The following is a 14,188-nucleotide window of genomic DNA, read 5'->3' on the forward strand; positions in this document are numbered from 1 at the left end:
TGGAGGTTATTGAATCCAGCCCCCTGCCTTCACTAGCAGGACCAAGTACTGATTTTGCCCCAGATCCCTAAGTGGCCCCCTCAAGGATTGAACTCACAACCCTGAGTTTAGCAGGCCAATGCTCAAACCACTGAGCTATCTCTTCCCCCTAGCTTCTGGCTCTGTGCGTCTCGACAAGTGGGCTTTTCTTCCTCCTTCTGTAGGATCTGACTGCCATCTAGGCTGCAAGAGGGACTGTCCTTTCTGTTTGTATGGGACGTGGCTATTCCGAGGTGTAAGGGGACGTGTCTTCAGAACGGGACAGTAATAATACAGTGGCAGGACTGGAGCTGTGGGGTAGGGGTGGGATCAGGGGTGTCAGTGTGGACTCCTTTGGGTTCAGGCAGGGACAGTCTTACCTTTGATATAAAATTACTCCCTGGGATTACCCAGGGCTTAGAGCAGTGCTTGGGAGCATTACAGGACCCTGTATGGCTGCAGACTGGCAATTTATGGCGCTGTAGAGCGTCTCCAGGCTCCTTAGCTACATAGTTTCAAGGCATGGAGTCCTGGACTTTGTGTGAATGGATCCGGGCTCCTGGGTTACATGGACACCAGTTCAGGAAGCCTCATTTGTTAGGAAAGTGAGAAGCGCTGTCTCCTTCCCTGTCACTTCGCTTGTCCTAAAATGTCTGTCCCAGGCATGGAATGAACATGGAAGCTCTGATGGCCACTTCTTCCCTTTTCGAGTTCTCTCTGGATCTCTTGCATGAAGAAGGCGGATATTTACTCCCAAGCTTGCCCACTCTGCAGTGTTGCGAACTATTTGGTGCTTTTCTTAAAGGTCCGGCTGCAGGAGTCAGGTGATTTATGTAAGAATTTCAGCTTTCATTTAAAAAAAACCCCAAAAGTGTCTGGCCCTCCTGCTGTCAGAGAAAGGTGTGACAATGAAGTGGGTATGCCCTAATGGGTCAGAAACCAGATGGCAATAAAAAAGACTCAAATTTTATTTTAAAAAAGTCTCATGATTTTTTTTTTTTTTAGCTATCTCAGGATTTTTCAGTGCATGAGTTTCAGTACTGTGTATGCAGCATGGATCTTATCCTGTTTTGGATCTGATTCTGGGAGGGTTTCTTAGATTTGCACTGTTCAAATGCAACTGGGCTCGTATCAGGGACTGGATTTCAGTAAGCTGTCTCCTTCCAGCTACAGAATACACAGCAGCCTCCTTTACTACATTCTCAGAAAGGTAGGGGTTGGGGATGCTCCAAACTCCCCCGAGCTCTGTGGATTTTTCCAGAATCCAAACCCTGATCCAAATTTTCTCGTCCCCTCTTTGTACAATGGGTCAAAACCAAATCTCCTGCTCTAAATCCCCCTGAATTTGGTGTGGGGAGCTTCAGAATCTGAACATCGATCCAGACTTTGTAGCCTGGTTGGGCCCATCTCTGATGGCTACCAACTCAGTGTCTGTGTGTGTCTATGTTTGAATGCGACCCCATCCTCCAGAGTTGGCGTGTTCACAGCACACCTCGGCAGGCACACAGGGCCTCTTTCAAGTCAATGAAGCGAGGGGCTGAAACCAGCCCTGTGGTCTGGAATCATTCATCATGGGGCAGGTTTTCTGCTGTTCGGTTGAGGGAGATGTTCCATGTATCATGTCCTGAGAGAGGCTGAGCATGCACAATTCTCACTGAAATGAAGGGGATGGGAGTGGATAAGCATTGACATTGGCCCCCGTTAAACATCCTCAGCAGTAAAATAGATTGGGAGAGATGCACAGAATAGGTGTGCTCATGTGAGCGATTGTCTCTGAAGAACAGGTTCATCTTCTATAAAGATGTCTCAACAGCTCCTTAAATGCTGTGACTGCTCCTGTAGGAAGCTCCTGTGGATTTCGGGGGCTACTATACCCGCTCTGGTCAAAAGCTTCCCTGCCAATGAAGCTAATTACTAACGAATATCTGGGGGCAAAGAAACTGTGTGTGACAAAGGCCCTGCTGAGACCAGCCCGGGGAACTGCATTAGCAACCACCCTGGAGGAAAGGTGACTCTCCAGAGACCTGCTAACCTGCTCCTCAGATCCAAACACACCTGTATGTTGGAGGAGTTTGGATCCAGAGCTGCGTTCTGGGGCTTGTGCCTGACTCTACAGCTAATAGGCCCTGGCATTATTTGAGTAACTATGTCAGGCTGATGTGGCAGCTTGTATTTGTTTAGAAAGCTGTCTTGACGGCATTAGAAATGTAACGGCTCTCTCAGGTGTTGGTGAATCAGTCCTTATGAAAGGCATGCTGTACAAAGTAGGGAATGCAGACCACACAAAGCAATTGGAGTTACTCTAGGATTTGCTCTATGGGCCATGATCACATTGCACCAGGCAGGTTTTGCTGAAGTGCCTACCCTGAACCAGGGCTAGAGAGGAGTTTCCTCAAGGACTGCTCATGAAGGCGTTGAAACCAAGTGTACAACCCCAGTCACACGCTTGTTTCCTGTCCTGATCACCCACGTGCTTGTTGTTACGAGAAGGCTGTATTTAGCTACCATGTCCTCAGAGTAAAACTGACAACTTCTTCCAGACTCTGAAAGTTCACAGCTTTGTCTAGCGCTGGGTTGGCTTTTCAGATGTTACAAACGTTGATGTTTGTCTCTAAAGTCGCAGCTCTGTTATTTCGATGTGCTGACTAATTATGATACCACAAACCAAACTGATTAAATAACCAGAGCTGCCTGCTGTTAGGACATGAGCCCCAATAGATTGGGGAGCACAAGAAGAAATGCTCTTTATCAAAAAGGAAAACAAGTCTAAGGTCCCCTCTCTCATTTGAAAAAGAAATTGCTTTGTGTAACAAATCCATGGTAATGCAGGTATTCTCTGTTGCCCTGTGCTGCATCTCGTGACCACTTGGAACTTCATAGTGATGCAAGGGGTAGAACGGCGGTCCCACTCCCAAAGGACAGGCCCTTTCCACTTGAGCTAAAGGAAGATCCTTCATTAGCTGTTAGCAGTATAGGGCCTGTGAAACACAGTCAAGTGGTTCTGATAAGGGCTTGTCAAAAATCTTCCCTGAAATTGTTTTTTTTTTAATGGAAACTTGGGTTTTTGACTGAACACACTTTTCTGTGTGACAAGTGGCTGCTCTCTGGAAAACGCTGATATGCTGGTTTTTGATATTTCTCTGAAAAATCCAGGATTTTCTGGGGAAAACGTTGACAAATGATCAAAATCTTCTGGAGGAAACCCCACTATTTTCCAACCGGGTCTAGTTCAGCTTCTATCTGATGCTAGCTGGACAGTCCCAGGAGCTAGTTCAGTGTGCTGTTAACTTACACTGTACACGGCCTTTTTAAAAAACTGGATCATTATTCGAGCTGGCCAGAAAATTTTGGGCAGAGCAGTTTTCCGTCAGAAAATGAAGTGTCATCAAAATCAAAATGTTGGGAGCCGTGCTGGTAATTGTGGGATAGCTACTCCGAGATCTGCGTGGCTGTAGTAATAGATGCAGAGTACAAACTGCATTTGAAATTGCATCCCCAGTGCGGCCATACTGGGCTGACCTGCACCAGTACTGTCCCACTGGTTCACTCGCCAGTGGTTCACTTCTCTAGTCTAGATGCAGCTAATCTCCTGATTCCCGGACCTGTGCTTTAACCACTCTAAACAATGCTGCTTCTAACATGGGTTGAAATGGGTTTCTGTTGACTTAGACACCCACTGCTGCTTTGAGAAATCACGTGGTGTGCGTCAGGTGTAGCGTGGCTCCGACGCAGCTCTCGGGGTTTCCTTGAAGCCGAGCCATGAGAGAATTGAACAGCTGTCCAACAGCGCTGTTAAATTAACTGCGGAGCGCTCTTTCCATCCAGGGTGCCCAGAGACGTTTATATTAATAGCCGGGAAGTCAGGGGCAGCAATCATGCGGCACAAATTTCTCTCTTCTCTAGCGTTTTGTTCCAGATGAAATTAGCAATACTGCAGGGTTTCCATTTAGTTCTCATGACTCATTAAAAAGCTCATTACCTTGAAGTTAATGACTCAGCAACCTTTTGCCTCCTTAAGGCTGTGTGTGTGGGGAGGGCGGGGGTGGTGGAATGCGAAGATGTCTGAGATTCAAAAAAAAAAAAAAAAAAAAAGGTTTACTGACTATGTCATTGGCTGGGAGCCTTGCAGTGTCATTGGCTCATGGGTGTCTGTGCTAAGTGCCTGAGTTCTGACACTTTATCACCTCAGACGAGATCTGAAGTCTCCGCTTCCCTATGATCAGCAAAATGGAACAAGCTTACAGAGGCAAATCATTTCCCGTCCTATAGAAAACTGTTCTCTAACAATCACCCCAACCTCTAGACATAGCTGCATTAGCACAGAGCTGATTTAATGCAACAGACTAAAGGACTGGATTCTGCTTTGTTACTGTGGTGACAATCGGGAAACTCCTGGAGATCAGTGACATTACATTGGTGGGAATCTTTTGTAAGTGTGGCCAGAAGCAGTCCCAGATGATATTGAGACTGTGGAGTTATGCAAGCTGTGAAACTTTAGTACTTGTATACTGCACCTTCAGATTTTGGTGTAAGCCATCTTGTTCTGGAGTCGCTGTAGCCTGTTAGAGGAGATGCACACGCTATGCTCTCTCTCATGATGCCTCTATGGCTATTCTTCTTCGGTGCAGGTGTAATCAAATTAGGCCTGAATAAAGACTGGGAGTGGATGGGTCACTACAAAAACTAATTTCCCTCTGCTGATACTCACACCTTCTTGTCAACTGTTAGAAATGGGCCACCTTGATTGCATTGGCCTCATTAGCACTACAGAAGTGATTTCCCCCCCCCCCTCCCCGTCCCTTGGTATTCACCCCTTCTTGTCAACTGTTGAGAATAGGCCACTTCCACTTTAATTGAATTGGCTTGTTAGCACTGACCCCCCACTTGGTAAGTCAACTCCCATCTTTTCATGTTCTGTGTATTTATACCTGCCTACTGTATTTTCCACTCCATGCATCTGATGAAGTGGGTTCTAGCCCATGAAAGCTTATGCCCAAATAAATTTGTTAGTCTCTAAGGTGCCACAAGGACCCCTCGTTGTTTTTTCAAAGAGTAGTTATCAATAGTTTGCTGTCAAACTGGGCGGGTGCATCTAGTGGGGTCCCACAGGGGTCAGTCCTGGGTCTGCTACTTTTCAGTATCTTCATCAGTGACTTGGATAATGGAGTGGGGAGTACGCTTATAAAATTTGCAGATGATACCAAGCTGCAAGGGGGTGCAAGCACTTTGGAGGACAGGATTAAAATTCAAAACAACTGTGTCAAATTGGAGAATTGGTCTGAATTCAACAAGATGAAATTCAATAAAGATAAGTGCAAAGTGTGTGTGTGTGTGTGTGTGTGTGTGAAGGAGAAATCAAATGGACAATTACAAAATGGGAAGTGAGTGGCTAGGTGGTAACACTGCTGAAAAGGATCCGGGGGTTATAGTGGATCACACTGAATATGCATCCGATGAAGTGGGCTGTAGCCCACGAATGCTTATGCTACAATAAATTTGTTAGTCTCGAAGGTGCCACAAGTACTCCTGTTTTTTTTACACTGAATATGAGTGAACAATGTGATGCAGTTGCAAAAAAAGGCTAATATCATTCTGGGGTGTGTTAACCGGAGTGTTGAAATTGTGCTGCTGTCCTGGGCACTGGTGAGGCCTCAGCTGGAGACCTCTGTCCAGTTCTGGGCACCACGCTTTAGGACAGATGTGGACAAATTGGAGCGAATCCAGAGGAGAGCAACAGAAATGATAAAAGATTTAGAAAACCTGAGCTATGAGGGAAAGTTTTTTTAAAAAACTGGGCATGGTTAATCTTGAGGAGAGAAGAGTGAGGGGGGACTTTGATAACAATCTTCAAGTATGTTAAAGGCTGTTCTGAAGAGGACAGGGATCAGTTGTTCTCCATGTCTGCTGAATATAGAACAAGGAGTCATGGGTTTAATCTGCAGCAAGGGAGGTCTAGGTTAGATATTAGGAAAAACGTTCTAACTCTAAGGGAAGTTAAGCTCTGGAATAGGCTTCCAAGAGATGCTGTGGAATCCCCCTCATTGGAGGCTTTTAAGAACAGGTTGGACAAACACCAGTCAGGGATGGTCTAGGTTTAGCACACGGGGTGACTTCCCAAGGTCCAGGCCAGCCCTATATTTCTATGATTGCATGATCAAATTTGGAACCCCTCCACCCAGGAGGTGAAAGGAGCATTGCCGGACCTGAGACCTCCATTTAGACACCCCCCTTTCATTGGATTACAGCTCTGGAGGATTCCAGGGCATGATGGATCCTTTGTTAGCAGGGAATGGTTTTGAATAGAAAAACATTTTTTGCGGGGGAGAGGGTTTGTTTTGGTTCCGATTTGCCATCTCCCAGCCTTGAACGTGTCCCGTTAAATGAAGCAAGAATCAAGTTTTCGGCCAAGCCTGACTCTTCATTCTTGTGGAACAGCAGCCTGCTATCCCAGCAAGGTTTGCCAAACAGCTCTAATGTCCCTTCTAAGGCCGCCCCGTTAGAGCTTCGTGGCTTCAATCAAATTCTGCACCAGAAATCTTCTGTCCTCTTGGACTTGCTGTAGAGGGTCAGAGCCCTTTAGTCAGTTAAACCGTGTGGAAGAAGGTGGAACTCCACTGACTTCAGCTGGAGTTACGCCTGCTTCCAGCATAGCTGGATCTGTCCAATTATCTGTCCCAGTTATAAAAGGCGTCATGCCCGATTGCCGCTGTTGTGCGGCTGGTTTAAGGTAACAATGCAGTTTCACCACTCGGTGGCGCCAAAACGTTTCAAATAAGGAGGCTGTTTGCAGTGTCTGCCGGACCGTGGCCTGTACACTAGGAGCGTTACTCAGGGTTGGTGTTTGAAGATCATGCCCTGCTGATTCCATTCATAACTTTAAACGTTCCCGGGGTGGTAGCGTGTCTGTGCAGAGGAAAAGCTTTCACAGCTCTCGGGCTTGGGATCCCACAGCTTTCTGGGAGTTTTGCCGGATTCCCACTGACTTACTTGCATTGAGAGTTGGGTGCCAACAAATGTACACTTGGAAAAGTCTCCCTGGAGTTCGCAGTCTGGCGCTCGCTGTTTGGAACTGGCAGTAAGTGGTTCTTGAGAAGAATTAAACTAATCCAACTGGAAGTTCTCTGGGGCGGGGACTCTCTCTTGTGTGTGCAATACCCTGCACTATGGAGCCCTCCTCCCTTATGGGGGCCTCTGAGCTCTGCCACAATAGAGTAGCAATTAGCAAAGAACAAGAAAGGCAACTCTAGCCACGTGTGTTCACTCCCACATGTGTTTTCCCAAGCATGCGTGTACCCTGAATATAGCACTTCTATTGCGGTGCAGGGAGCATCAGGCCCAGCCGGCGTGTTCAGCAGCTTCATCCGTGCGTGTCTGCGGCAGGTACCTGCCTGCTGTTTAGTGGTGCAGTTGCTGATGGAAGCTGAAAGGTGAATGTGGCGTGCGGTCTCCGGTTTCCTTTTGAACAGCCTCACAGTCGGAACAAACAAAGCTTTGTAAAAGCCACTCGCAGTATGGGAGACGGCATTGTCTGTCTTCTAGAACAAAGGAGAGAGTGCGTGTGAGAGACACAGAGAGAGAGATCAACTAATAGTGCAAATCTTTGAACTATCTGGGGGCTGATTCGGCTCTCACAGTGGAGTTACTCCTGATTTACACCAGCAGATGTGATCAGAATGGGCCCCGTTTTTTCCAAAGATTTCTTTTTTTAAGCCATGAATTTAAATAAACCCAGAACAACTGTCCGCGATGCTTTCAAAACCACCAAGAGCATCCCTGAGTCAAACTGTTCCGTTTGTGACTCCCGCCAGCGTTGGTCTATGGTGTTTCAATGCATATCTGAGTCTGCAGCCATAGATCTGACTTCGCTGGAGAGAAAAGGATACATTGGAAACACCAAAAGAGCGAACGCAGGCTCTGTTAGCACCCAGGAAATGAGATTGGAATGTCACAGCTGCATGGCTCGCCCATGCATGGAGGATCTGCTAACTGGCAGCTGCCCTTGCTATGGGCAAAGCCTGGCTTTGCTCCCCCACAGGATACTAAATGAGTGTAAATTACACTCCTAGTGTGCCCTCACTGCGTGCCAGGGTGGTGCAGCTTACGCTGCGTTGCCCCCTTGATCTGTTTTCTGATTACACTTCTTTGCTGGCCTGGCTAGGAGAAGCTGTGGGAAGATTGTGCTATAAGACAGTCTTCTCCAGAGCTGCTGGGCTGCGCAGGGGTGGGTGGCCACCCAGAGGATGGTACAGCATGTGCCCAACTCTGCATCCAGCAAGTCCTGCAGAGAGGCCGGACAATGGCCTTGTGGAACCCTTGCACCTTTCGCGGCTTGCGTGTGCCCCAAGGGGGGTGAGGAGGAGCGGACCTCACAGGGGAGTGCATGGCAGAGCTGCCCCAGGAGAATGCAATCGGCTGCCAAGACTCTAGCATCTCTAAGCCCCTCAGCATCTGGCATCGTTTCCACCCCAGTGGCCGCTCCCTGGTGATCTCAGACCTAAAGGCTCTGCCCTGCCCCTGTGAACGGCAGCCAGCCTGAGCGCTCAGCTCGTGCGCTCAAGGTCACCTCGACACACGATTGCAGTGCCTGCCATCCCCCAGGCATTGATCCTGTGTGACTCCGGGATGCCGCGGCCCCGGCCCTTCCTGAGTCAGACGCCCTCCCGAGGTGGGAGAGTACTTTGTCGCCACCTTTCAGTGCGGCTCCCGGAGATACCAAGTATCCCTCCTCATCTATCTCGGGAGCGCAGCTGGTTAAATGGGCAAATTTGTATTCATTCCATAGCAGCCAGGCAGAGACTGAGCTCTGTCCCCCTGATCCTCCTCAGGGAGTGCGTTCTGCAGCATCAGCAGTCTAAAAATACCCACCATTAGCATGCTGGACACATTAGACTCCGGCAAAAGGCTGGCGGGGAGGAGAGCCAGGGGGAACAGGATCTCAAAGGTGCATTATCTCTCCATCCAAAGGAGCTGGAAATCAAAGGCAGAAACCCCACTTCATGGAACCTTACGACCAAACCACCTGTCTGGTTTGCATGTAAAATCTCAATGCCGCGGTTTCCACGGCAGCCACATCGGAAATGTTTGCCAAAGCCTGGACAGCACTTGAATCCCTCCTACCAGATAGTTTAGGTTCCTGACTGGAATCCTACCAGGCACTCCATTCCCATAAGAACAGCCATACTGGGCCAGGCCAATGGTCCATCTAGCCCAGTGTCCTGTCTTCTGACAGTGGCCAGTGCCAGGTGCCCCAGAGGGAATGAACAGAACAGGTAATCGTCAAGTGATCCATCCCGTCTCCCTCTCCCAGCTTCTGGCAAACAGAGGCTAGGGACACCATCCCTGCCCATCCTGGCTAATAGCCATTGATGGACCTATCTTCCATGAACTTATCTAGTTCTTTTTTTTTTTTTTTGAACCCTGTTATAGTCTTGGTCTTCACAACATCGGGCAGAGAACAAGCCTGAGAAATTTCAACCCAAAGGGGAATTTTTCTGGAATGCTGTAAGTGTCCGAATAGAGCCGCAGCGTCTCCTCAGCAATAACTCTCAGCAGAGAACTCCAATCGCCCTGCTGGCTGGGAGAAATTTCCCAATCAGTCCAAAGACAAATAGGCCATTATCGGATGCCCACAGGTGCAGTGGCATTGGATTGTCAGCCCTTAATGTCACTTTCAGGAGAGAGAACTCTGGCTGGATTCTGATCTGTTACACCCATGTCAATCTGGAGTAACCCACTGACTTCTAGCCACAAGATGATGTTGCAATGCAGCCTTGAAGCCCCCAGTTGGTGAGAACGTGGTAGGGCAGGTTGAGTGGTGATGGAGGTCTCGCTCCCCCTCTACTCTCCTGGGCCTTGCAGATGGTCAGGGTTCTGTTCTCTCAGGCCAGGCAGGCTGCCTGGAGGAAAGGCCATCCCCCCTCCTGGTCTGGCTGGGCCGGTGTGAAAGGAGAACGTGCACGTGCATTGCAAGGAATTTGGTAGCTTCAATCAAAATCCTTAACCAAAGCCACCCTACAACTTGGTACCGACACCCAGAGCGGGGTGGGCTCTATCAGCTAGGTGGGCGGAGCCGTGTGTGGGAACCATGCACACTGCCCCTGCGCATGCTGTCCGGCTCTGGTCTGTGTTGTCAGTCACTTACTGTCATGAGCATGGGGGGAAATTAACCTGATTTGTAAAAACAAGCCCAGGCTCGGCCTTGCAGAGCTGGGGGGGCTGAGTGCTGCCGCGCAGATCCGGGTGTCGCATCAGGCGAGCGCACGACATGCTGCTGCTGCAGGCGTTTTGGAGAGGTCTGGCCCGCAGGGACCTGACCCGCCTCTGTCCAGCCACAGGAAACGAGCAGCCTTGTCTGCTCTGCGGCGGACGCTCGGAGGATGACCTGATGCAGGCTGGATCCTGCTGGGATCCATACCCAGGACTTTGTCCTCCGAGTAGCTGGACCCAGGGCTTCCGCAAGAGTTCCAGGTGCTCAGCGCGTCTCCGGGTGAGGCCCTAGGTGTGGATGCTGGGGACTCGTGCACCCAAATTCCCCATCTCCGTGGCTGCTCCCTAAAAGGGCCTCAGGAGCTCAGTTGATAGCACCCTTGGTATCAGGCCGATTCCGAGGATGTTTTGGGTGGAAGTCCTGTGCCAGCCCTGGGTCAGGGTGGTGGGAAACTGCACTGTCCCACCGGGCAGTGTTCAGGATCCGGCCTGGGAAGTCCCAGTCTGTTTCATAAGAGACTAGGGCAGCAGAGAGGCAGCTGCTGAAACCACCAGCGTAAGGATGCGCTCCCCATGTAGTTGCATGAGTTGAGGGCGTGCCCTGTGCTTCACCGTGGGCACAAATGGGATCCTTTCTCTGCGCTAGACTGGAGACACGGCTGGGACCTAGGCACATACGAGACATTGCTAGGCTCCTCCGCTGGCAGTGCTGTGCAGCGGGGAATAGCCCCGTGCACCATCTCTTCCTGAGCAATAGCTCGTCACGGTGCCGGCGCAGGCTTCGGCTTCTAACCTGCTCTGCCTTTCCCAGCAGGGAACCTCGATCCCTGGGCCGGGCATCGTGCTTACCTTGAAACCTGCGCGGCTCCGAAAAGCAGCCCCGGGGGAGAATTACTGAGCCAGGGCCCCAACCTGCAAGGCGCTGAGCATCTGCCGTCCTCATGGAAGTCAGGGGGAATTGAGGGTGCTCTGCACCGAGGCAGGATCAGACTCCCTGGGCCAGATCCTCAGCTGAGACAACTCAGTCTAGTTCCCTTGACATCAGTGGAGCCATGGGAATTGACTGGGTCCCCACTTTGCACAGGCTGGGTGGCATGGAGCTAGTATTGGATCCCTGCTTGGCACAGGTGGGAGGAGTCTGGGGATTATATTCCCATTTAACACGATGTGGGGACGTTTCGGGGTAGTATTGGGTCACTGCTTTGCTTGGGGTCAGGGAGTGGGTCGTCCTGGGTCCCGTTCATCCGCGGCTGAACAGCTTTCTGTGGGACGAGCTGGCTTGCGTGGAGGAGTGCTGCCGGTGCTGGCGATTTCGTCAGCGGTCTCGTGCTCGGTGGTGCTGTTCTGCGAATCTCGGCTTCCGGGTAAAAGTGACAAAGCAGGTGTCTGGGCCTTGTGGCTAGGGCGAAAACTGGAAAACGTGACCTTGGAAGTCTCAACAACCAAAAAGCAAACAGAAAGCCCCAGCACGTGTTACTGTTCTTGTACAAATCTCATGGCGTCTAAGCCGATCTCATGACTGGCGGAGGAGGGGGGCCGAATTCTGATTGTTGATGCTGGGGTTGGCCATACGGGGAAAGGGGCTCTGTCCTGTTGCAGAGATGAGGTCTGTGGCCTCTGACTTGGCACGTGCACTTACTCCTGACCAGGGGATGGTAGCCAGGCCTGCTGCAGGCTGAATGATTTCGACTTAGGTGATGCCTCGGCCCCTGGTGCTACAAAAATCAGCTGTTTCAATGTTCTCTCTTTTCACCCTAGTTTCCTTACGCCGCCCCACCCCCCCAGGAGCCAGTGAAGACACTCAGGAGTTTAATCAACATCCGCAAGGACACTCTGCGCCTAGTCAAGTAAGTTCCTGTTTGCAGCAGTGGGAGTTCGCGTGGCCTGGCTGGGAACCCTGCTCCAGCTTGCAGCATCCCAATGGCTTAACCAGTTAGGTGCTTGCATCAGCTGAGCAGTGACGAATCCACCCATGAGGTAACGTCCCGAACCGCCTCCAGAGGGAGCTCTACACCTACCCGTGTGTCTGGGTTAAAGCAAGGTGCATGGCTCTGGGCTGGCTGGGAGGGGATTTGGGATTGCGAGGAAGGGATCTAGCGGGACTGGGCCCTGAATGGAAGGAATAAGGGGTGCCCAGAATCCCGTCTACACCTGGTTGGTGAGGGGAAGCTCATGAGTAGATGCTGGAGTGGAGGAGTCAGCTCCCCTCTGGCACGGTGTGTTAAGAGCCACCCGTCAGCCGGCATACAAAGAGGACTAAGCATGATTTTAGTGAAGCCACTGACGATGAATGGTGGTGCCACGAGGCGGTGTCCCACAGAGAAGCCCCGCCCCCACTCCTGTTATTGGACAGATGGCTCGCCTCTTGGATTTTCACCTTCCTAGCTGATCTGCAGGGTCATTAGAGGTGACAGCAGGAGCTAGACCAAGCTAATCCCTCTCCCACTGCCAGGTCTGGAACCAGCAATCAGAGCCAAATGCAATGCAGCAGCGCAGAGTTCAGGCCTGGCGGGGAGAAGTGACCTAGGAAAACCAGTGCAGAGGCGAGGCCGCAGACCAGCCACTCTAACCTGCCTCCCTTGCTGGGACACACTGCAACCATTCTTTCTCTCTGCCCTTCTCTCCCTGCGTCTCTCAATTCTGATCCCCTTCCTGCTTTCCCTCGGGCCTAGAGTCCTGAGGAGCAGGAGGGAATTGTGCAAAAATGTGCCTACGCCATTGCCCTGCGCAAATGAACAGCGAGGGGCCCAAGAGCCCCATGACACCATCCCGTGGGCGTGCAGCGATTGCATGGGACGTGCGCGTTCAGTACCCACCTTGGACGGAGGCTGGGTGTTCGTGAAGTGCTTAGAGAGCCTCAGATGGCTGACGAGGGGGAGTGGGAATCGGAAAGGGGGGCAAGTGTGATTTTGTTCCATGCAGTAGAAACTGTCTCCAAGCTGCGGCTCTGTGCCGAGCACTGGGATCTCCCCTGTAGCTGCGTGGCCAATCAGCAGCCGCGCTGGAGACTGGCTTGCAGGTGACCTCCCAGGGTGATGAGCAACCGCAAGGGGTGAGGTGGGTTTGAATTCACATGGGCAGTAACGTACCGGGGGATTCTCGGGGCTGCATCGTGCAGAAGGGAATGCCCGGCTAGGAGCGTCTGACGAAGGGCGGCTACTTCTCCCCTCTTCTTAAAAAAACCCGAGGGAGAGAAAATGGGGGAGTGAAGCCTGAGGGTGGGAGGGAAGGAAAAGAGAAGAGGGGAGAAGGAGGGAAATGGGAGTGATCAGGTGACACCATTGGCGTGAGTTCATGGATTCTTCTCTGCTGTCTGCCTGTGGTGCTCCTTAGGGGAGCGTGTGTCTGGGCCAGAAGATAAACATCTGCGAGAAAGAAAAGGTGAAGGTGGGGTTGGAGAGTGGGGGCCAAGCCTGAGTGGGCAGTGGGGCAGCCAGTGCTGCTAGTGCCCTTGCTACTGCTGCACTGGGGATTGCGGCTCCGACTCCCACTGCAGCCAAAGGGGGCGTGTGTGGAGGGGCTGCACGTGCCCAGGAGGAAGTTAAAGCCCTGGCGAAGCTGCTGCCCCGAGCATCACTGGAGGCTCAGCTTAAAGTGGACTGTGGCAAGGTTAGCATGGGAAATGTTCTGCTCCCACCAGGCCGGGAATTTGGGGGGTCTAAGCAAGACAGTCCTGCAAAACCCTTGACTGTCGGGAGGTACGAATCTGTGACTTCCCAAAAGCTGAGTGGAGATGGGTTAAAGGTGGAACTGACACTTCACGGCACCAGCTTTTTGTCTCTTCCAAACTTGTTTTTCTCTTGCATCCTCCACGTTCCCAGCACGCACGAGTCACTCGTGCAGATCGCTAACCTGCTGGGCAAACAAAGGGAGTTCTGGAACATTCTGTACCCTGTCCATGGATTACGTGGAATTTACTGCTGCCTTTGCAGTTATTGTTCCAAATGGCTTTATTAGAAGGAAG

At 51.0% G+C, this 14,188-nt stretch overlaps 1 protein-coding gene across 1 annotated transcript in view; it reads left to right on the plus strand.

The window, feature by feature from the left end:
- Positions 1–14,188, plus strand: part of RNF157 (ring finger protein 157) — a 79,051-nt gene that overhangs the window by 27,963 nt on the left and 36,900 nt on the right. The window contains exon 3 of the mRNA XM_065415828.1: positions 11,983–12,071. Within this exon, the coding sequence (XP_065271900.1) occupies positions 11,983–12,071 (89 nt within the window). The remainder of the gene's footprint in view (positions 1–11,982; positions 12,072–14,188) is intronic.

Source organism: Emys orbicularis, chromosome 13, assembly GCF_028017835.1.
Source record: "Emys orbicularis isolate rEmyOrb1 chromosome 13, rEmyOrb1.hap1, whole genome shotgun sequence".
In the NCBI taxonomy this organism is placed as follows: Eukaryota; Metazoa; Chordata; order Testudines; family Emydidae; genus Emys; species Emys orbicularis.